General features: G+C 41.1%; 1 protein-coding gene across 1 annotated transcript in view; it reads left to right on the top strand.

Moving 5' to 3' along the window:
- The window catches only part of KHK (ketohexokinase), a gene marked incomplete in the record, with an annotated part of 128,180 nt that overhangs the window by 73,725 nt on the left and 30,430 nt on the right, over positions 1-24,025 (top strand). Inside the window, 1 exon segment of the mRNA XM_053709405.1 lies at positions 4,861-4,949. Coding sequence (XP_053565380.1) covers positions 4,861-4,949 — 89 coding nt within the window.

Genomic DNA, 24,025 nt, shown 5'->3' on the forward strand with positions numbered 1-24,025 from the left:
CTAAGACCGCGAGGCATAGCGGTGACTCCGTACCTAGACGACATTCTGATACAAGTGTCAAGTTTTCAAACTGCCAAGTCTCATACAGAGATAGTTCTGGCATTTCTGAGGTCGCATGGGTGGAAGGTGAACGTGGAAAAGAGTTCTCTATTTCCACTTACAAGAGTTCCCTTTCTAGGGACTCTTATAGATTCTGTAGATATGAAAATTTACCTGACAGAGGCCAGGTTATTAAAACTTCTAAATGCTTGCCGTGTCCTTCATTCCATTCCACACCCGTCAGTAGCTCAGTGCATGGAAGTAATCGGCTTAATGGTAGCGGCAATGGACATAGTACCATTTGCGCGCCTGCATCTCAGACCGCTGCAATTGTGCATGCTAAGTCAGTGGAACGGGGATTACTCAGATTTGTCCCCCCTACTAAATCTGGATCAAGAGACCAGAGATTCTCTTCTATGGTGGCATTCTCGGCCACATCTGTCCAAGGGGATGACCTTTCGCAGGCCAGATTGGACGATTGTAACAACAGACGCCAGCCTTCTAGGCTGGGGTGCAGTCTGGAACTCCCTGAAAGCTCAGGGATTATGGACTCAGGAGGAGAAACTCCTCCCAATAAATATTCTGGAATTAAGAGCAATATTCAATGCTCTCCTAGCTTGGCCTCAGTTAGCAACTCTGAGGTTCATCAGATTTCAGTCGGACAACATCACGACTGTGGCTTACATCAACCATCAAGGGGGAACCAGAAGTTCCCTAGCGATGTTGGAAGTCTCAAAGATAATTCGCTGGGCAGAGTCTCACTCTTGCCACCTGTCAGCGATTTACATCCCAGGCGTGGAGAACTGGGAGGCGGATTTTCTAAGTCGCCAGACTTTTCATCCGGGGGAGTGGGAACTTCATCCGGAGGTCTTTGCTCAACTGATTCATCGTTGGGGCAAACCAGATCTGGATCTCATGGCGTCTCGTAAGAACGCCAAGCTTCCTTGTTACGGATCCAGGTCCAGGGACCCGGGAGCGGTGCTGATAGATGCTCTGACAGCCCCTTGGGTCTTCAACATGGCTTATGTGTTTCCACCATTCCCGATGCTTCCTCGTTTGAGTGCCAAGATCAAACAGGAGAGAGCTTCGGTGATTCTGATAGCGCCTGCGTGGCCACACAGGACCTGGTATGCAGACCTAGTGGACATGTCGTCCTCTCCACCGTGGTCTCTGCCTCTGAGACAGGACCTTCTAATTCAGGGTCCTTTCAACCATCCAAATCTAATTTCTCTGAGGCTGACTGCATTGAGATTGAACGCTTGATTCTATTAAAGCATGGCTTCTCGGAGTCAGTTATTGATACCTTAATACAGGCTAGGAAGCCTGTTACCAGAAAAATTTACCATAAGATATGGCGTAAATATTTATATTGGTGCAAATCCAAGAGTTACTCATGGAGTAAGGTTAGGATTCCTAGGATATTGTCCTTTCTACAAGAGGGTTTAGAAAAGGGCTTATCTGCTAGTTTGTTAAAGGGACAGATTTCTGCTCTGTCTATTCTTCTACACAAACGTCTGGCTGAAGTTCCAGACGTTCAGGCTTTTTGTCAGGCTTTAACTAGGATTAAGCCTGTGTTAAAGACTGTTGCTCCGCCGTGGAGCTTAAACTTAGTTCTTAATGTTCTTCAAGGCGTTCCATTTGAACCCCTTCATTCCATTGATATCAAGCTGTTATCCTGGAAGGTTTTGTTTTTGATGGCTATTTCCTCGGCTCGAAGAGTCTCTGAGTTATCTGCCTTACATTGTGATTCTCCTTATCTGATTTTTCATTCAGACAAGGTAGTTCTGCGTACTAAACCTGGGTTCCTACCTAAGGTGGTCACTAACAGGAATATCAATCAAAAGATTGTTGTTCCATCACTGTGTCCTAACCCTTCTTCAAAGAAGGAACGACTTTTGCATAATCTAGACGTGGTACGTGCCCTGAAGTTCTATTTGCAGGCAACTAAAGATTTTCGTCAAACTTCTTCCCTGTTTGTTGTTTACTCTGGACAGAGAAGAGGTCAAAAGGCTTCGCTACCTCTCTCTCTTTTTGGCTTTGTAGCATAATACGTTTAGCCTATGAGACTGCTGGACAGCAGCCTCCTGAAAGGATTACAGCTCATTCCACTAGAGCTGTGGCTTCCACCTGGGCCTTTAAAAATGAGGCCTCTGTTGAACAGATTTGCAAGGCTGCGACTTGGTCTTCACTTCACACCTTTTCAAAATTTTACAAATTTGACACTTTTGCTTCTTCGGAGGCTATTTTTGGGAGAAAGGTACTTCAGGCAGTGGTTCCTTCTGTTTAATGTTTCTGCCTTGTCCCTCCCTTCATCCGTGTACTTTAGCTTTGGTATTGGTATCCCATAAGTAATGGATGACCCGTGGACTGACTACACTTAACAAGAGAAAACATAATTTATGCTTACCTGATAAATTTATTTCTCTTGTAGTGTAGTCAGTCCACGGCCGGCCCTGTCTTTAAGGCAGATCTAAATTTTAATTAAACTACAGTCACCACTGCACCCTATGGTTTCTCCTTTCTCGTCTGCTTTGGTCGAATGACTGAATATGACATGTGAGGGGAGGAGCTATATAGCAGATCTGCTTGGGTGATCCTCTTGCAGCTTCCTGTTAGGAAGAGATATATTCCATAAGTAATGGATGACCCGTGGACTGACTACACTACAAGAGAAATAAATTTATCAGGTAAGCATAAATTATGTTTTTTTCCTATGAATAAAGAATATTAACCCTGTCCCGTTTTCTACATCTCAATGTCCCGTTTTTGTCTCAAGGAAATATGGTCAGCCTATCTATATACCACTGTGCACCAGCTACCTGTTTGTCTGTGTTCTGGCTCTCTATATACCACTGTGCACCAGCTACCTGTTTGTCTGTGTTCTGGCTCTCTATATACCACTGTGCACCAGCTACCTGTTTGTCTGTGTTCTGGCTCTCTATATACCACTGTGCACCAGCTACCTGTTTGTCTGTGTTCTGCCTCTCTATATACCACTGTGCACCAGCTACCTGTTTGTCTGTGTTCTGACTCTCTATATACCACTGTGCACCAGCTACCTGTTTGTCTGTGTTCTTGCTCTCTATATACCACTGTGCACCAGCTACCTGTTTGTCTGTGTTCTGCCTCTCTATATACCACTGTGCACCAGCTACCTGTTTGTCTGTGTTCTGCCTCTCTATATACCACTGTGAACCAGCTACCTGTTTGTCTGTGTTCTGGCTCTCTATATACCACTGTGCACCAGCTACCTGTTTGTCTGTGTTCTGACTCTCTATATACCACTGTGCACCAGCTACCTGTTTGTCTGTGTTCTTGCTCTCTATATACCACTGTGCACCAGCTACCTGTTTGTCTGTGTTCTTGCTCTCTATATACCACTGTGCACCAGCTACCTGTTTGTCTGTGTTCTGCCTCTCTATATACCACTGTGCACCAGCTACCTGTTTGTCTGTGTTCTGACTCTCTATATACCACTGTGCACCAGCTACCTGTTTGTCTGTGTTCTTGCTCTCTATATACCACTGTGTACCAGCTACCTGTTTGTTTGTGTTCTGGCTCTCTATATACTACTGTGCACCAGCTACCTGTTTGTCTGTGTTCTGGCTCTCTATATACCACTGTGCACCAGCTACCTGTTTGTCTGTGTTCTGGCTCTCTATATACCACTGTGCACCAGCTACCTGTTTGTCTGTGTTCTGGCTCTCTATATACCACTGTGCACCAGCTACCTGTTTGTCTGTGTTCTTGCTCTCTATATACCACTGTGCACCAGCTACCTGTTTGTCTGTGTTCTGGCTCTCTATATACCACTGTGCACCAGCTACCTGTTTGTCTGTGTTCTGGCTCTCTATATACCACTGTGCACCAGCTACCTGTTTGTCTGTGTTCTGGCTCTCTATATACCACTGTGCACCAGCTACCTGTTTGTTTGTGTTCTGGCTCTCTATATACTACTGTGCACCAGCTACCTGTTTGTCTGTGTTCTGGCTCTCTATATACCACTGTGCACCAGCTACCTGTGTGTCTGTGTTCTGGCTCTCTATATACCACTGTGCACCAGCTACCTGTTTGTCTGTGTTCTGCCTCTCTATATACCACTGTGCACCAGCTACCTGTTTGTCTGTGTTCTTGCTCTCTATATACCACTGTGCACCAGCTACCTGTTTGTCTGTGTTCTGGCTCTCTATATACCACTGTGCACCAGCTACCTGTTTGTCTGTGTTCTTGCTCTCTATATACCACTGTGCACCAGCTACCTGTTTGTCTGTGTTCTGGCTCTCTATATACCACTGTGCACCAGCTACCTGTTTGTCTGTGTTCTTGCTCTCTATATACCACTGTGCACCAGCTACCTGTTTGTCTGTGTTCTGGCTCTCTATATACCACTGTGCACCAGCTACCTGTTTGTCTGTGTTCTTGCTCTCTATATACCACTGTGCACCAGCTACCTGTTTGTCTGTGTTCTGGCTCTCTATATACCACTGTGCACCAGCTACCTGTTTGTCTGTGTTCTGGCTCTCTATATACCACTGTGCACCAGCTACCTGTTTGTCTGTGTTCTGACTCTCTATATACCACTGTGCACCAGCTACCTGTTTGTTTGTGTTCTGCCTCTCTATATACCACTGTGCACCAGCTACCTGTTTGTCTGTGTTCTTGCTCTCTATATACCACTGTGCACCAGCTACCTGTTTGTCTGTGTTCTGGCTCTCTATATACCACTGTGCACGAGCTACCTGTTTGTCTGTGTGCTGGCTCTCTATAGTGTCTATGTCTCTGTATATATTTCCTCCTTTTATTTTTCTTTTCTTGCTGCAGGTTTTTGTCAGTAAAGATGTTGCTCAACATTTTGGATTTCAGTCGGCGACAGAGGCAGTGACCGGTCTATATCCGCGTGTCAGGACAGGGTAAATAACTGTATTTTTGCAAACTAAACATAACTGAATTGTAGGACAACGTGAACTACATGAACTGCAAATACAAACACCTAGATTACAAGTTTTGCATTCATGTTTTAACGCTTAAAAAAATGGCCATTTCAGCATTAAAACAGCAATGCAGCCATTACGAGTTTTGCGGTGAGGCTTAAAAGCTTGCGTTACACTATCTTAGACAAGTAGTTATGAGTTTTATGTAACAGTTTTTTTGCATAAAACTCATAACTAAACTGTTAAAAAGTACACTAACACCCATAAACTACCTATTAACCCCTAAACCGAGGCCCTCCCGCCTCGCAAACACTATATTATAGTTATTAACCCCTTATCTGCCACTCCCGACATCGCCGCCACTATAATAAACCTATTAACCCCTAAACCACAACAAAATATACTGAATTAAACTATAAACCCCTAAACTGTGAAAGCCCCCTACATTGCAATAAACTAATTTAATCTAGTAACCCCTAAACCTAACGCCCCCCCTAACTTTATATTAAAATTACAATTTCCCTTTTTTTAAATTAAATTAAAACTTATCTGTCAAATTAAAAAAACGAAGTTTAAACTAACAATTAAATTCCTGCCCCAGAACTCCAAGAAAATACAAGGATTTTCATTCAGCTGTTAAACTGCCCTTTGCAAGCAGCAGGTAGCCTTCTGGAAGACAATTTCCCTCCCACCCCGCTCCTCACCCCACCCACCCCAAGCTCATTTCCTCATTTATAGATAGTCTCCCACACAACTTTCATTCTCCTGAAATGACAGGTACAATCACTGATCAGCACATCCTTCCATTCACTTAACCCTATAGAATACATAACCTCTCTCCCTACAAGTAGCTATATATCACATCTCAATATTATATAATTTTTATTTATTTTTTACTATTTGAGTTTTTATTTTCATCTACACATCTCATACCACTAACATGAATCCAAATATGACCCTGCTGTTATTCGTAATAACCCTTTTCTCACTCCAATTTTGTTCACATCACTACCGCCATAAGCACACACCTCAAACTGGAAAACAAATTTTCATACACCATGGCCTGCTCTGTTGCTGTAACTTATCTGCCGAGTGCTGGTGGAGAGTTATAAAAAACAGCCTTCCTACCCCCACCTCACAAAATTATAAAGTATCCCATTCACTTTATGGCCAATCAAAAATTATGTCCAAATTCCTATTCCTTATGTTACTTTCCCTTGCAAATGATGTAGAGTCTAACCCTGGTCCCCCAGCAAATTCCATTCCTAGCCTTACAGCTAAAAAGGCCTCTCCTTTGTGCACTGTAATATCCGCAGCTTGCTACCAAAAATCGATACAATGCAAGCTTGGTGTTTACAATACAAGCCGAAAATCATTGTGATTTCTGAATCGTGGATAACCACAAAAATACCTGACTCTGCCAGTGCAATACATGGATATTCATGCCATAGAAATGATAGAGCAAAGAGAGGAGGCGGTATTGTAATTTATGTTGGCAATTCCATAAAATTCACCCCCTTACAAAAATCTAGCTCTCCTGCCACCTTTGATTTCCTTTCTGGCAAAATTGAGATCCCGTTCAGTAGATCAATCATTGTTGCAGGAATCTACCGCCCACCTAGCTCCCCTGTGCATTCCCTTTCTGACATAGCCCATCTCCTTAGTGAAACCATAGCTCAAAACCCAAAAAGTGAAATTTTGGTCTTTGGAGATTTTAATATTGATTGGCTGAATCCAAAAAATAACAGCTCGCTGTTTAAATCTTTGCAGCTAACGCTATTAATCTCCTCCCCAACTCGCATAAACATCAAAAGCCATAATCATACCCTGCTCGACTGGATTCTCTCCACTTCTCCCAACCGAATCCAGGAGGCAGGTGTTCTCCCTAACAATTTCAGTGACCACTGCTTAGTGTACTGCGTGCGCAAAATAAAGGCAACTAAATCCTCTCCCAAGGTTAAAATCACAAGGTCCTTCAAAAAAGTGTAATCTTCAATCATTTCTAAATGACATTAAGAACCTCCCCTGGCACAGATTAAACTTAATCCCATATCTAGACTCTGCAGTTAAATTCCTTCAGTCCGAACTCCTACAAGTTTGGAATTTACATGCCCCGCTGCGTAAGGTGAGAGTAAAAGGAGCGCATATGAATTGGATCACAGCTGACCTCATTCAAATGTACCAGTTTCGGGATTCATTGTGGTCAAAGTTCAAGCATACTGGCTCTATGAACGATCACTGTGTATATAGAAAATGGCGAAATATATGCACTAAACAAACAAAATTGGCCAAGGCCCAATATTTCTGTGAAAATCTGAACAATAACATATCAAATCATAGAAAGTTTTGGAAAGTCATAAATAACTTACCATACCCTGCAACTCCCCTTAGAAGTATCAAATGCCATTAACAATTATTTTGTCGGATGCTCCACCACCCTGATTGACAAACTAATAAATGGCATGCATCCTGAAACTACAAATGTGGATCAGACCCCACTAAAACAGCAAAGACCCAATATAGAGAAGTTCAATTTTAGACCTGTACCTATCAATGTCATTAAGAAACACCTTAATAATCTAAAAATGAAAAACCAGTCGACCTGATCAAATCCCAGCAATGCTGTTGAAGCTCAGTGCCCTGGCAATTGCTAAGCCTGTCACAACCCTAATTAATGAATCCTTGGTGTTGGGATACATACCCAAACTTTGGAAGACTGCAAGAGTAGTGCCTATCACCCAATACCTTTGTTCCCAGTATTGTCAAAAATCTTAGAAAAATGCGTCCATACGCAACTATGTGAGTATTACCAACAATCTAGCTATATGACCATTCTTCAGTCGGATTTTCGCCTGAATCACTCCACTACAACTACCCTCCTAAAAGTTTACAACGACATCCAAACTGGCATGGAACAAGGAGACCTAACTGGAGCTATTTCTTTCATGTAATTAGCAAGAGTCCATGAGCTAGTGACGTATAGGATATACATTCCTACCAGGAGGGGCAAAGTTTCCCAAACCTCAAAATGCCTATAAATACACCCCTCACCACACCCACAATTCAGTTTTACAAACTTTGCCTCCCATGGAGGTGGTGAAGTAAGTTTGTGCTAGATTCTACGTTGATATGCGCTTCGCAGCAGGCTGAAGCCCGGTTTTCCTCTCAGAGTGCAGTGAATGTCAGAGGGATGTAAAGAGAGTATTGCCTATTTGAATACCATGGTCTTCCTCTAGGGGATCTATTTCATAGGTTTTCTGTTATCGGTCGTAGAGATTTCTTCTCCTACCTCCCTTTTCAGATCGACGATATACTCTTATATACTATTACCTCTACTGATTCTGTTTCAGTACTACTATATGTAGATGAGTGTCTTAGGGTAAGTAAATCTTATTTCTATTTATGACACTCAAAGCTATGGTTCGGCACTTTACATGTAAAGTTCTAAATATATGTGTTTAAACTTATATTTGCCATGATTCAGGATAATCAGTATTCCTTCATTCAGACTGTCAGTTTCATTTTTTTGGGAAAATGCATTTAAATTTTATTTTTTCTTACCTTAAAATTTTCAATTGACTTTTTTTCAAAATTGCGGGCTGTTAGGCTCGCGGTTGCAGAAAATGCTTCTATTTATTGCGTCATTCTTGGCGCGAGACTTTTTTGGCACAAAAATGTTGTCATTTCCGGCGTCATAGTTGGCGCCGGAAGTTTTCACGTAATTGCGTCATTTTTTTTTACGCATGTGTATTGCGGACGTTTTTTTGGCGCCAAAAAATATGGGCGTCATTCTTGGCGCCAAAATATGTGGGCGTTATACTTGGCGCCAAAAATGTGGGCGTCATACTTGGCGCCAGTTTTTTTCACATTATTTCAGTCTCACTTTTTAGTTGCTTCTGGTTTTCTAGAGGCTTGTTTCATTTTGCATTTTTTCCCATTCCTGAAACGGCCATTTAAGGAATTTGATAATTTTGCTTTATATGTTGTTGTTTTTTTTAGATATTGCAAGATGTCACTACCTGACCCTGGATCAGAATCTACTTCTGGAAAAGCGCTGTCTGATGTCGGTTCTACCAAAGCTAAGTGCATTTGTTGTAAACTTTTGGTAACTGTTCCTCCGGCTGTAGTTTGTGTTAGTTGTCATGATAAGCTATCCAACGCTGATAATGTTTCCATTAGTAATAATCCATTACCTGTTGTTGTTCCTTCAACATCTAATGTTCAGGATGTTCCTGTTAATGTTAAAGAATTTGTTTCTAATTCTATTCGGAAGGCTCTGTCTGTTATTCCTCCTTCTAGTAAACGTAAGAGGTCTTTTAAAACTTCACATATTTCAGATGAATTTTTAAATGACCGCCATCATTCTGACTTATCTTTTTCTGATGAGGATCTTTCTGGTTTAGAAGATTCTACCTCAGATATTGACACTGATAAATCTTCATATTTGTTTAAGATGGAGTTTATTCGTTCTTTACTTAAAGAAGTGTTGATTGGATTAGATATGGAGGAGTCTAGTCCTCTTGATATTAAAACTTCTAAGCGTTTAAATTCAGTTTTTAAACCTCATGTAGTTATTCCAGAAGTTTTTCCAGTTCCTGATGCTATTTCAGAAGTATTTTCTAGGGAATGGAATAGTCTGGGTACTTCATTTACTCCTTCTCCAAGGTTTAAGAAATTGTACCCTTTGCCATCTGATAGATTAGAGTTTTGGGAGAAAATCCCCAAAGTTGATGGGGCTATCTCTACTCTTGCTAAACGTACTACTATCCCTACGGCAGATAGTACTTCGTTTAAGGATCCTTTAGATAGGAAGCTTGAATCCTTTCTAAGGAAGGCTTATTTATGTTCAGGTAATCTTCTGAGACCTGCTATTTCTTTGGCTGATGTTGCTGCTGCTTCAACTTTCTGGTTGGAGGCTTTAGCGCAACAAGTGTCAGACCATAATGCTTATAGCATTGTTAAACTCCTTCAACATGCTAATAACTTTATTTGTGATGCCATTTTCGATATCATCAGAATTGATGTTAGGTATATGTCTTTAGCTATTTTAGCTAGAAGAGCTTTATGGCTTAAGTCTTGGAATGCAGATATGACTTCTAAGTCAACTTTGCTTTCTCTTTCTTTCCAAGGTAATAAATTATTTGGTTCTCAGTTAGACTCAATAATTTGAACTGTTACTGGGGGGAAGGGAGCCTTTTTACCTCAGGATAAAAAATCTAAAGGTAAATATAGGGCTGCTAATCGTTTTCTTTCCTTTCATCAGAATAAGGAACAAAAGCCTGACCCTTCCTCTAAAGGAACAATTTCCGTTTGGAAACCTTCACCAGTCTGGAATAAATCCAAGCCTTCTAGAAAGTCAAAACCAACTCCCAAATCCGCATGAAGGTGTGGCGATCATTCCAGCACAGCTGGTAGGGGGCAGGTTACGATTTTTCAAAGATGTTTGGATCAATTAGATTCAAAGTCTTTGGATTCAGAACATTGTTTCACAAGGGTACAGAATAGGTTTCAAGGTAAGACCGCCTGTGAGAAGATTCTTTCTTTCAGGCATTCCAGTAAACCCAGTAAAGGCTCAAGCGTTTCTGAAATGTGTTTCAGATCTGGAGTCAGCTGGGGTAATTGTGCCAGTTTCAGTTCTGGAAAAGGGCCTGGGGTTTTATTCAAATCTGTTCATTGTTCCAAAGAAAGAGAATTCTTTCAGACCAGTTCTGGATCTAAAAATATTGAATCGTTATGTAAGGATACCAACATTCAAGATGATGACTATAAGGACTATTCTGCCTTTTGTTCAGCAAGGGCATTATATGTCCACAATAGACTTACAGGATGCACATCTTCATATTCCAATTCATTCGGACCATTATCAGTTCCTGAGATTCTCTTTTCTAGACAAGCATTACCAGTTTGTTGCTCTTCCTTTTGGCCTAGCAACAGCTCCAAGGATCTTTTCGAAGGTTCTCTGTACCCTTCTTTCTGTAATAAGGGAGCAGGGTATTGCGGTATTTCCTTATTTGGACGATATCTTGGTACTTGCTCAGTCTTTACATTCTGCAGAATCTCACACGAATCAACTTGTGTTGTTTCTTCAAAGACATGGTTGGAGGATCAATTTACCAAAGAGTTCCTTGATTCCTCAGACAAGGGTAACCTTTTTGGGTTTCCAAATAGATTCAGTGTCCATGACTTTGTCTCTAACAGAAAAGAGATGTCTGAAATTGGTTTCAGCTTGTCGAAACCTTCAGTCTCAATCTTTCCCTTCGGTAGCTTTGTGCATGGAAATTTTAGGTCTCATAACTGCTGCATCGGACGCAATCCCTTTTGCTCGTTTACACATGAGATCTCTTCAGCTTTGTATGCTGAACCAATGGTGCAGGCATTATACAAAGATATCACAATTAATACCCTTAAATCCCGATGTTCGATCTTCTCTGACTTGGTGGTTAGATCACCATCGTTTAGTTCAAGGGGCCTCTTTTGTTCGTCCAACCTGGACAGTGATCTCAACAGATGCGAGTCTTTCAGGTTGGGGAGCTGTATGGGGATCTCTGACAGCGCAGGGGGTTTGGGAATCTCAGGAGGCAAGATTACCAATCAAAATTTTGGAACTCCGTGCGATTTTCAGAGCTCTTCAGTTCTGGCCTCTTCTGAAGAGAGAATCGTTTATTTGCTTTCAGACAGACAATGTCACAACCGTGGCATATGTCAATCATCAAGGGGGGACTCACATTCCTCAGGCTATGAAAGAAGTATCTCGGATACTTGTATGAGCAGAATCCAGCTCCTGTCTAATTTCTGCGGTTCACATCCCAGGTATAGACAATTGGGAAGCGGATTATCTCAGTCGCCAAACGTTACATCCGGGCGAATGGTCTCTTCATCAAGAGGTATTTCTTCAGATTGTTCAAATCTGGGGGCTTCCAGAAATAGATCTGATGTCCTCTCATCTAAACAAGAAACTTCCCCGGTATCTGTCCAGATCCACGGATCCTCAGGCGGAAGCAGTGGACGCGTTGTCGCTTCCTTGGAATTTTCAACCTGCTTATATCTTTCCGCCTCTAGTTCTTCTTCCAAGAGTGATTTTCAAAATCATAATGGAGCGTTCGTTTGTACTGCTGGTGGCTCCAGCATGGCCACACAGGTTTTGGTATGCGGATCTTGTTCGGATGGCAAGTTGCCAACCTTGGACACTTCCGTTAAGGCCAGACCTTCTGTCTCAAGGCCCATTTTTCCATCAGGATCTCAAATCATTAAATTTGAAGGTATGGAGATTGAACGCTTAATACTTTGTCATAGAGGTTTCTCTGACTCAGTGATTAATACTATGTTACAGGCTCGTAAATCTGTATCTAGAAAGATCTATTACCAAGTTTGGAAGACTTACATTTCTTGGTGATCTTCACATAAATTCTCTTGGCATTCTTTTAGAATTCCTAGAATTTTACAATTTCTTCAAGATGGTTTGGATAAGGGTTTGTCTGCAAGTTCCTTGAAAGGACAAATCTCTGCTCTTTCCGTTCTTTTTCGCAGAAAGATTGCTAATCATCCTGATATTCATTGTTTTGTACAAGCTTTGGTTGGTATAAAACCTGTCATTAAGTCAATCTCTCCTCCTTGGAGTCTCAATTTGGTTCTGAGGGCTTTACAGGCTCCTCCGTTTGAACCTATGCATTCTCTGGATATTAAATTACTTTCTTGGAAAGTTTTGTTCCTTTTGGCCATCTCTTCTGCTAGAAGAGTTTCTGAGTTATCTGCTCTTTCTTGTGAATATCCTTTTTCATCAGGATAAGGCAATCTCCTTTTCTGATTTTTCATCAGGATAAGGCGGTGTTGCTGACTTCATTTAATTTTTTACCTAAGGTTGTGAATTCTAACAACATTAGTAGAGAAATTGTTGTCCCTTCATTGTGTCCTAATCCTAAGAATTCTCTGGAGAGATCTTTACATTCTTTGGATGTAGTAAGGGCTTTGAAATATTATGTTGAAGCTACTAAAGATTTCAGAAAGATTTCTAGTCTATTTGTTATCTTTTCTGGTTCTAGGAAAGGTCAGAAGGCTTCTGCCATTTCTTTGGCATCTTGGTTAAAGTCTTTGATTCATCATGCTTATGTAGAGTAGGGATAATCCCCGTCTCAAAGGATTACGGCTCATTCTACTAGGTCAGTTTCTACTTCCTGGGCTTTTAGGAATGAAGCTTCTGTTGATCAGATTTGCAAAGCAGCAACTTGGTCTTCTTTGCATACTTTTACTAAATTCTACCATTTTGATGTTTTCTCTTCTTCTGAAGCAGTTTTTGGTAGAAAAGTACTTCAGGCAGCTGTTTCAGTTTGATTCTTCTGCTTATAATTTCAGTTTTTTTCATTATAAGATTAAAACTTTTTTGATTTGGGTTGTGGATTATTTTTTCAGCGGAATTGGAATTGTCTTTATTTTATCCCTCCATCTCTAGTGACTCTTGCGTGGAAGTTCCACATCTTGGGTATCTGCTATCCCATACGTCACTAGCTCATGGACTCTTGCTAATTACATGAAAGAAAACATAATTTATGTAAGAACTTACCTGATAAATTCATTTCTTTCATATTAGCAAGAGTCCATGAGGCCCACCCTTTTTTGTGGTGGTTATGATTTTTTTGTATAAAGCACAATTATTCCAATTCCTTATTTTTGATGCTTTTGCTCCTTTCTTATCACCCCACTTCTTGGCTATTCGTTAAACTGAATTGTGGGTGTGGTGAGGGGTGTATTTATAGGCATTTTGAGGTTTGGGAAACTTTGCCCCTCCTGGTAGGAATGTATATCCAATACGTCACTAGCTCATGGACTCTTGCTAATATGAAAGAAATGAATTTATCAGGTAAGTTCTTACATAAATTATGTTTTTCCTTGATTTTGCAAAGGCCTTTGACACAGTAGACCACGACATACTACTGCTCAAACTAAAAAACTCAGGTATTGGTGATCGTCCGCTTACCTGGTTTTGATCATATGTATCGGATCGATCACAATATGTCTCCATTTCTGACAGCGACTCCCTCTCCCAGTCACGTGTGGTGTTCCCCAAGGTTCCATTCTCGGCCCCCTACTATTCACATTATTTATAAATGATCTGCCTAATGTCTGCAAATTCTCAACTGTACACATGTACGCAGATGACACGGTAATCTATGCAAACAATTCCGATCTGAGGCAGCGCTCCAAGACCAGTTCACAGAGGTAGAAAAGTGGATCTCAAAAAACAAACTCTTCCTAAACACTGACAAAACTGTCACAATGATCTTTGGAACTGTACCTAAATTATACAAACTACAACATTCCCATCTATGCATTAAAACAAAATCAAATGGCACACTGACCGTAGTCCACTCTTTCAAATACTTGGGTATGTTGTTAGACCCCAATCTATCTTTTGACCTCCACATAGAAAAACTTGCATTTAAACTCTATCCAAAACTAGGTGCCCTGTACAGAAACAAATCTTGCCTCAGCCCTACAGTAAAGGAAAAGATTGTACAGCAAATGCTGATGCCTATCATGGATTATGGGGATGTAGTATACGCACCTGCACCGCAAACTCACCTTAATAAACTTAATACATTGTATAACTCATTCTGCCGCTTTGTGCTACAATGTAACTACAGGACCCACCATTGTGACATGCTAAAAGAACTAAACTGGCTGTCGCTGGAATCCAGACGCACCCTCCATCTTTCCTGCCTTGTGTTTAAGAGCCTTTCTGGGAAGCTCCCACCCTACCTGAGCAGAATGCTCTCCCCTGCTATTCCCACCTCCTATAACCTCCGATCCAGTACCAGCATATTATTTAGCTTGCCTCAATACAAAAAGAAAGCAGCTCGATCCTCCTTTTCCTACCGAGCGCCACAGTTATGGAATGACCTCCCTCACACTTTCAAACCTTCCCCAAGCCTAATATCCTTTAAGAGATCCCTTTCTACATATCTCAAAACAGAATGCACAAGTCATGGTTGATTATATATTTCCTACCGGTTCTATGTTAAATTTTGTATATATTATGTATTAATATTGTCTTTGTATTTTATTGTACCCTATTGTATCAATGCAATGTTTTGTGGACCCAGGACATACTTGAAAACGAGAGAAATCTCAATGTATCCTAAAAAAAAACCCTAGCCTACAATAAACTTCCAATAGCTCTTAAAAGGGCCTTTTGTAGAGCATTGCCCTAAGTTAAACAGCTCTTTTAACTGTAAAGAAAAATACAAAGACCCCCCAACAGTAAAACCCACGGACGCCGCTGTATACTTAATCTTCAATGCAAGGGAGCTGTTTCAAAATGGTGTCCCTTGCATTCCTATTGGCTGATTTGAACAGCCAATGGAAAATTTTAGACGCTCTCATCCTATTGGCTGATTTGAATTTCCAAAATCAAATCAGCCAATAGGAATGCAAGGGACGCCATTTTGAAACGGCTCCCTTGTATTGAAGATTCAGTATACGGCGGTGACCGTATGAAGAGGATACTCCGCGCAGGATGTCTTCAGGATGGACCCACTCCGCGCCGCCGGGTTGAAGATAGAAGATGCCTGGGTGAAGATAGAAGACCCCGCCTTGATAAAGATGGAGCCGCCTTGATGAAGATCCTTCAAGCGGGAGTTCAGCAACTGTGAGTACCTAAAGAGGGGTTAGTGTTATGTTTTTTTAAGTTTTTTTGGGTGGGTTTTTTTTTAGATTAGGGGCTGGACATTTCTTAAAAGAGCTAAATGCCCTTTTAAGGGCAATGTCCATACAAATGCCCTTGTACATTAGGTTTTACTTTATTTTTATTTTGTGGGTTTGGGGGGTGGGGGTTTGTCTACTATTAGGGGGTGTTTGTTTTTCTTTTGTAGGAAAAGAGCTGATATCTTTAGGGCAATGCCTGACAAAAGGCCCTTTTAAGGGCCCTTGGTAGTTTATTATAGATTAGGGCTTTTTATTTTGGGGTGTTTTTTTATTTTTAAAGGGTATTAGAATAGAATTAATTTTTATTGTTTTGGATAATTTTCGGCTAGATTACAAGTTGTGCGTTAGGGTAAAAAAGCAGCGATAAGAGGTCCTAACGCTGCTTTTTTTACGCCCGCTGCTATTACGAGTCTTGAAGGTTTAGGGTCACCGCACACTTCTTTGGCCTTACCGCAAAACAACTTACGTAAACTTCGTAAAGTCTTTTTTCTATGGGACCATACCACCCGTATTACGAGTCTGTCCTGGGAGGCCAAAAAGTGAGTGGTACACCCTATACCGACCTAGTCCTAACGCATTTAAAAGTCAGTAGTTATGAGCTTTATGGTACAACGCCGTGACATAAAACTCATAACTAAAGTGCTAAAAAGTACACTAACACCCATAAACTACCTATTAACCCCTAAACCGAGGCCCTCCCGCATCACAAACACTAAAATAAAATTATTAACCCCTAATCTGCTGCTCCAGACACCGCCGCCACCTAAATTATAATTATTAATCCCTAATCAGCTGCCCCCAACATCGCCGACACCTACATACTATTTATTAACCCCTAATCTGCCGCCCCCAACGTCGCCCCCACTATATTAAAGTTATTAACCCCTAAACCTGTCTAACCCTAACACCCCCTAACTTAAATATAATTACAATAAATCTAAATAAATATTACCATCATTAACTAAATTATTCCTATTTAAAACTAAATGCTTAACTGTAAAATAAACCCTAAGATAGCTACAATATAACTAATAGTTACATTGTAGCTATCTTAGGTTTTATTTTTATTTTACAGGCAAGTTTGTAGTTATTTTAACTAGGTAGAATAGTTATTAAATAGTTATTAACTATTTAATAACTACCTAGCTAAAATAAATACAAAAGTACCTGTAAAATAAAACCTACCCTAAGTTACACTAACACTTCACTATAATTAAATAAATTAATTAAATTAAATACAATTACCTAAATTAAATGAGCTAAAGCACACAAAAAAACAAACACTAAATTACAGAAAATAATAAACAAATTACAGATATTTAAACTAATTACACCTAATCTAATAGCCCTATTAAAATAAAAAATGCCCCCCAAAATAAAAAAAAAAACCCTAGCCTAAACTAAACTACCAATAGCCCTTAAAAGGGCCTTTTTTGCGGGGCATTGCCCCAAAGTAATCAGCTCTTTTACCTGTAAAAAAAATTACAAACAACCCCCCCAACAGTAAAACCCTTCACCCACACCAACAACCCCCCAAATAAAATACTATCTAAAAAATCCTAAAATCCCCATTGCCTTGAAAAGGGCATTTGGATGGGCATTGCCCTTAAAAGGGCAGTTAGCTCTATTGCAGCCCAAAGTCCCTAACCTAAAAATAAAACCCACCCAATAAACCCTTAAAAAAACCTAACTCTTACCCCCTGAAGATTGACTTACCAGGAGGAGTCTTCATCCAAGCCGGGCGAAGTAGTCCTTCAGACGGGCAGAAGTCTTCATCCAGATGGCATCTTCTATCTTCATCCATCCGGCGCGGAGCGGGTCCATCTTCAAGACATCCGACGCAGAGCATCCTCTTCATCCGACGACTAAAGCTGAATGAAGGTACCTTTAAGTGATGTCATCCAAGATGGCGTCCCTTAGATTTCGATTGGCTGATAGAATTCTATCAACCAATCGGAATTAAGGTAGAAAAAATCCTATTGGCTGATGCAATCAGCCAATAGGATTGAAGTTCAATCCTATTCAGCCAATAGAATGCCAGCTCAATCCTATTGGCTGATTGCATCAGCCAATAGGATTTTTTTCTACCTTAATTCCGATTGTCTGATAGAATTCTATCAGCCAATCAGAATCTAAGGGACGCCATCTTGGATGACGTCACTTAAAGGTACCTTCATTCTGTTTTAGTCGTCGGATGAAGAGGATGCTCCGCGTTGGATGTCTTGAAGATGGACCCGCTCCGCGCCGGATGGATGAAGATAGAAGATGCCGTCTGGATGAAGACTTCTGCCCGTCTGGAGGACCACTTCGGCCAGCTTGGATGAAGACTTCTCCTGGTAAGTCGATCTTCAGGGGGTTAGTGTTAGGTTTTCTAAGGGTGTATTGGGTGTGTTTTATTTTTAGGCTAGGACTTTGGGCTGCAATAGAGCTAACTGCCCTTTTAAGGGCAATACCCATCCAAATACCCTTTTCAGTGCAATGGGGAGCTTAGGTTTTTGTATATAGTATTTTATTTGGGGGGTTGGTTGTGTGGGTGGTGGGTTTTACTGTTGGGGGGGTTGTTTGTATTTTTTTTTTTACAGGTAAAAGAGCTGATTACTTTGGGGCAATTCCCCGCAAAAAAGGCCCTTTTAAGGGCTATTGGTAGTTTAGTTTAGGCTAGGGTTTTTTTTTATTTTGGGGGCTTTTTTATTTTAATAGGGCTATTAGATTAGGTGTAATTAGTTTAAATATCTGTAATTTGTTTATTATTTTCTGTAATTTAGTGTTTGTTTGTTTTTGTACTTTAGATAATTTAATTTAATTTAGGTAATTGTATTTAATTTAGGTAATTTATTTAATTATAGTGTAGTGTTAGGTATTAGTGTAACTTATTTTATTTTACATGTACTTTTGTATTTATTTTAGCTAGGTAGTTATTACATAGTTAAAGGGACAGTCAAGTATAAATTAAACTTTCATTATTCAGATAGGACTTTTAATTTTAATCAACTTTCCAATTTACTTTTATCATCAAATTTGCTTTTTTCTCTTGGTATTCTTAGTTTAAACTAAACCTAGGTAGGCTCATATGCTGATTTCTAAGCCTTTGAGGGCTGCCTCTTATCACATGCTTTTTAAATCTCTCTTCAACACAAAGAGACAGAAAGTACACGTGGGCTATATAGATAACACTGTGTTCAGGCACAGGGGCTTATTTAAGATCTAGCACAACACAATGCTAAATTTAAGACAATAGATAATAAACAGTCACAGTCATGTGATCAGGGGGCTGGAAGAAGGTTCCTAGATACAAGGTAATCACAGAGGGAAAAAGTGTATTAATATAACTGTGTTGGTTGTGCAAAACTGGGGAATGGGTAATAAAGGGATTATCTATCTTTTAAAACAATTACAATTCTATGGTTGACTGTCCCTTTAATAACTATTTAATAACTACAGGGAGTGCAGAATTATTAGGCAAGTTGTATTTTTGAGGATTAATTTTATTATTGAACAACAACCATGTTCTCAATGAACCCAAAAAACTCATTAATATCAAAGCTGAATATTGTTGGAAGTAGTTTTTAGTTTGTTTTTAGTTTTAGCTATTTTAGGGGGATATCTGTGTGTGCAGGTGACTATTACTGTGCATAATTATTAGGCAACTTAACAAAAAACAAATATATACCCATTTCAATTATTTATTTTTACCAGTGAAACCAATATAACATCTCAACATTCACAAATATACATTTCTGACATTCAAAAACAAAACAAAAACAAATCAGTGACCAATATAGCCACCTTTCTTTGCAAGGACACTCAAAAGCCTGCCATCCATGGATTCTGTCAGTGTTTTGATCTGTTCACCATCAACATTGCGTGCAGCAGCAACCACAGCCTCCCAGACACTGTTCAGAGAGGTGTACTGTTTTCCCTCCTTGTAAATCTCACATTTGATGATGGACCACAGGTTCTCAATGGGGTTCAGATCAGGTGAACAAGGAGGCCATGTCATTAGATTTTCTTCTTTTATACCCTATCTTGCCAGCCACGCTGTGAAGTACTTGGACGCGTGTGATGGAGCATTATCCTGCATGAAAATCATGTTTTTCTTGAAGGATGCAGACTTCTTCCTGTACCACTGCTTGAAGAAGGTGTCTTCCAGAAACTGGCAGTAGGACTGGGAGTTGAGCTTGACTCCATCCTCAACCCGAAAAGGCCCCACAAGCTCATCTTTGATGATACCAGCCCAAACCAGTACTCCACCTCCACCTTGCTGGCGTCTGAGTCGGACTGGAGCTCTCTGCCCTTTACCAATCCAGCCACGGGCCCATCCATCTGGCCCATCAAGATTCACTCTCATTTCATCAGTCCATAAAACCTTAGAAAAATCAGTCTTGAGATATTTCTTGGCCCAGTCTTGACGTTTCAGCTTGTGTGTCTTGTTCAGTGGTGGTCGTCTTTCAGCCTTTCTTACCTTGGCCATGTCTCTGAGTATTGCACACCTTGTGCTTTTGGGCACTCCAGTGATGTTGCAGCTCTGAAATATGGCCAAACTGGTGGCAAGTGGCATCTTGGCAGCTGCACGCTTGACTTTTCTCAGTTCATGGGCAGTTATTTTGAAACGCTTGATTGTTCGATGATCACGCTTTAGAAGCTTTGCAATTTTAAGAGTGCTGCATCTTTCTGCAAGATATCTCACTATTTTTGACTTTTCTGAGCCTGTCAAGTCCTTCTTTTGACCCATTTTGCCAAAGGAAAGGAAGTTGCCTAATAATTATGCACACCTGATATAGGGTGTTGATGTCATTAGACCACACCCCTTCTCATTACAGAGATGCACATCACCTAATATGCTTAATTGGTAGTAGGCTTTCGAGCCTATACAGCTTGGAGTAAGACAACATGCATAAAGAGGATGATGTGGTCAAAATACTCATTTGCCTAATAATTCTGCACTCCCTGTATTCTACCTAGTTAAATAAATACAAACTTGCCTGTAAAATAAAAATAAACCCTAAGGTAGATACAATGTAACCATTAGTTATATTGTAGCTATCTTAGGGTTTATTTTATAGGTAAATATTTAGTTTTAAATAGGAATAATTTAGTTAATGATAGTAATATTTATTTAGATTTATTGTAATTATATTTAAGTTAGGGGGTGTTAGGGTTAGGGTTAGACTTAGGTTTAAGGGTTGATAACTTTAATATAGTGGCAACGACTTTGGGGGCGGCAGATTAGGGGTTAATAAATAGTAGGTAGGTGTCGGCGATGTTGGGGGCAGCAGATTAGGGGTTAATACATATAATGTAAGTGGCGGCGGTGTCCGGAGCGGCAGATTAGGGGTTAATAATTATAATGCAGTTGTCGGCGACATTGTGGGCGGCAGATTAGGGGTTAAAAGATTTATTTAGGTGGCGGCGATATCGGGAGCAGCAGATTAGGGGTTAATAACATAATACTGTGTAACTCTTCACTCCCCAGATGGAAGGCAGACCCAGAACACTCACATTAGTTAGAGCTTCAACAGCATAAGATATTTAGCTCTATAGTGCAGACCCCAGGCAGACTGGATACGGGCAATGACAAATGCTTAAAGCAAATGTACAATTTATTAAAAGCAAAAGTTATTTTAGATCACTAAGGGTAAACATACAAGGATACTATGGGGCCTATTTAACAAAGGTCTGTTGGACCTGATCCGACAGTGCTGATCAGGTCTGACAGACCTCGCTGAATGCGGAGAGCAATACTCTCTCCGTATTCAGCATTGCACCAGCAGCTTTTGTGAGCTGCTGGTGCAACGCCGCCCCTTGCAGATTCATGGCCAATTGGCCGCCAGCAGGGGGGTGTCAATCAACACGATCGTACTCGATCCGGTTGAAATGCGGCAATGTCTGTCCTCCTGCTCAGAGCAGGCGGACAGTTTATGGAGCAGCGGTCTTTAGACCTGCAGGCTTGCCAGAAACACGGGCCCTCAAGCTCCATCCCGGGAGCTTGATAAATGTCCCCCTATGATTGTCATAGTCCGTTGTTACAGACAGCATGAAGCTCCACACCGTATGTCTAGTCTTTCTGTACCGGACAAGTACCCCTCCATGAAGTTCCACACCGTATGTCTAGTCTTTCTGTACCGGACAAGTACCCCTCCATGAAGTTCCACACCGTATGTCTAGTCTTTCTGTACCGGACAAGTACCCCTCCATGAAGTTCCACACCGTATGTCTAGTCTTTCTGTACCGGAGAACTACCCCTCCATGAAGCTCCACACCGTATGTCTAGTCTTTCTGTACCGGACAAGTACCCCTCCATGAAGTTCCACACCGTATGTCTAGTCTTTCTGTACCAGACAAGTACCCCTCCATGAAGTTCCACACCGTATGTCTAGTCTTTCTGTACCGGACAAGTACTCCTCCATGAAGTTCCACACCGTATGTCTAGTCTTTCTGTACCGGACAAGTACCCCTCCATGAAGTTCCACACCGTATGTCTAGTCTTTCTGTACCGGAGAAGTACCCCTCCATGAAGCTCCACACCGTATGTCTAGTCTTTCTGTACCGGACAAGTACCCCTCCATGAAGTTCCACACCGTATGTCTAGTCTTTCTGTACCAGACAAGTACCCCTCCATGAAGTTCCACACTGTATGTCTAGTCTTTCTGTACCGGACAAGTACCCCTCCATGAAGTTCCACACCGTATGTCTAGTCTTTCTGTACCGGACAAGTACCCCTCCATGAAGTTCCACACCGTATGTCTAGTTTTTCTGTACCAGACAAGTACCCCTCCATGTAGCTCCACACCGTATGTCTAGTCTTTCTGTACCGGACAAGTACCCCTCCATGAAGTTCCACACCGTATGTCTAGTCTTTCTCTACCGGACAAGTACCCCTCCATGAAGTTCCACACCGTATGTCTAGTCTTTCTGTACCGGACAAGTACCCCTCCATGAAGTTCCACACCGTATGTCTAGTCTTTCTGTACCGGACAAGTACCCCTCCATGAAGTTCCACACCGTATGTCTAGTCTTTCTGTACCGGACAAGTACCCCTCCATGAAGTTCCACACCGTATGTCTAGTCTTTCTGTACCGGACAAGTACCCCTCCATGAAGTTCCACACCGTATGTCTAGTTTTTCTGTACCAGACAAGTACCCCTCCATGAAGCTCCACACCGTATGTCTAGTCTTTCTGTACCGGACAAGTACCCCTCCATGAAGTTCCACACCGTATGTCTAGTCTTTCTGTACCGGACAAGTACCCCTCCATGAAGTTCCACGTCGTATGTCTAGTCTTTCTGTACCGGAAAAGTACCCCTCCATGAAGTTCCACACCGTATCTTCACAAGAGCTCCTGTTCCCTTGTCTGAAACACCAACAAATTCTTTCACCCACATTCATTAGGAAATCCTTCACTTTTTCTCAAATGTCAAACTTAAAGTGTCAATAATATCACCTAATCTCAAGACGTGGAATATTACATTGATTTTTAGCTCCGGATTCTTTATTATTACTGTAGTAACCTGTAAAGGGAAAGTCAGGAATCACTAGGGCAGATAGCTCAGCATGCTAAGGCACTGTGGCTGAGCTCTGTAGCAACTCAAGGGTTGCAGGTTTGATTCCCGACAAGGTCCACTCAGCCTTTCATTTTTCCAAGGTCGATAAAATGAGCAGAGCTTTGAAACCCTTATGGGTGATTAGCCGCGCTTTACAAGTACCCAATACATACTAGAAGCAGAGACATGGCTGACTGATGTTTAGCTTGCTTCTTTAAAATCAATATTATTGTTCTGATTAAGCACATAGAACTACAGCTTTCTCATATCTTTACTGTGCACAGGTGATGTCATCTTGTGACTCCCTGCACATTACACTACATACATACAGCATTAGGTACCTGTGATGTCATCTAGTGACTCCCCGCACATTACACTATATACATACAGCATTAGGTACCTGTGATGTCATCTAATGACTCCCCGCACATTACACTATATACATACAGCATTAGGTACCTGTGATGTCATCTAGCGACTCCCTGCACATTACACCATATACATACAGCATTAGGTACCTGTGATGTCATCTTGTGACTCCCTGCACATTACACTATATACATACAGCATTAGGTACCTGTGATGTCATCTAGTGACTCCCTGCACATTACACTACATACATACAGCATTAGGTACCTGTGATGTCATCTAGTGACTCCCCGCACATTACACTATATACATACAGCATTAGGTACCTGTGATGTCATCTAATGACTCCCCGCACATTACACTATATACATACAGCATTAGGTACCTGTGATGTCATCTAGCGACTCCCTGCACATTACACCATATACATACAGCATTAGGTACCTG

The sequence above is a fragment of the Bombina bombina genome, chromosome 4 (assembly GCF_027579735.1).
Source record: "Bombina bombina isolate aBomBom1 chromosome 4, aBomBom1.pri, whole genome shotgun sequence".
Lineage (NCBI taxonomy): Eukaryota > Metazoa > Chordata > Amphibia > Anura > Bombinatoridae > Bombina > Bombina bombina.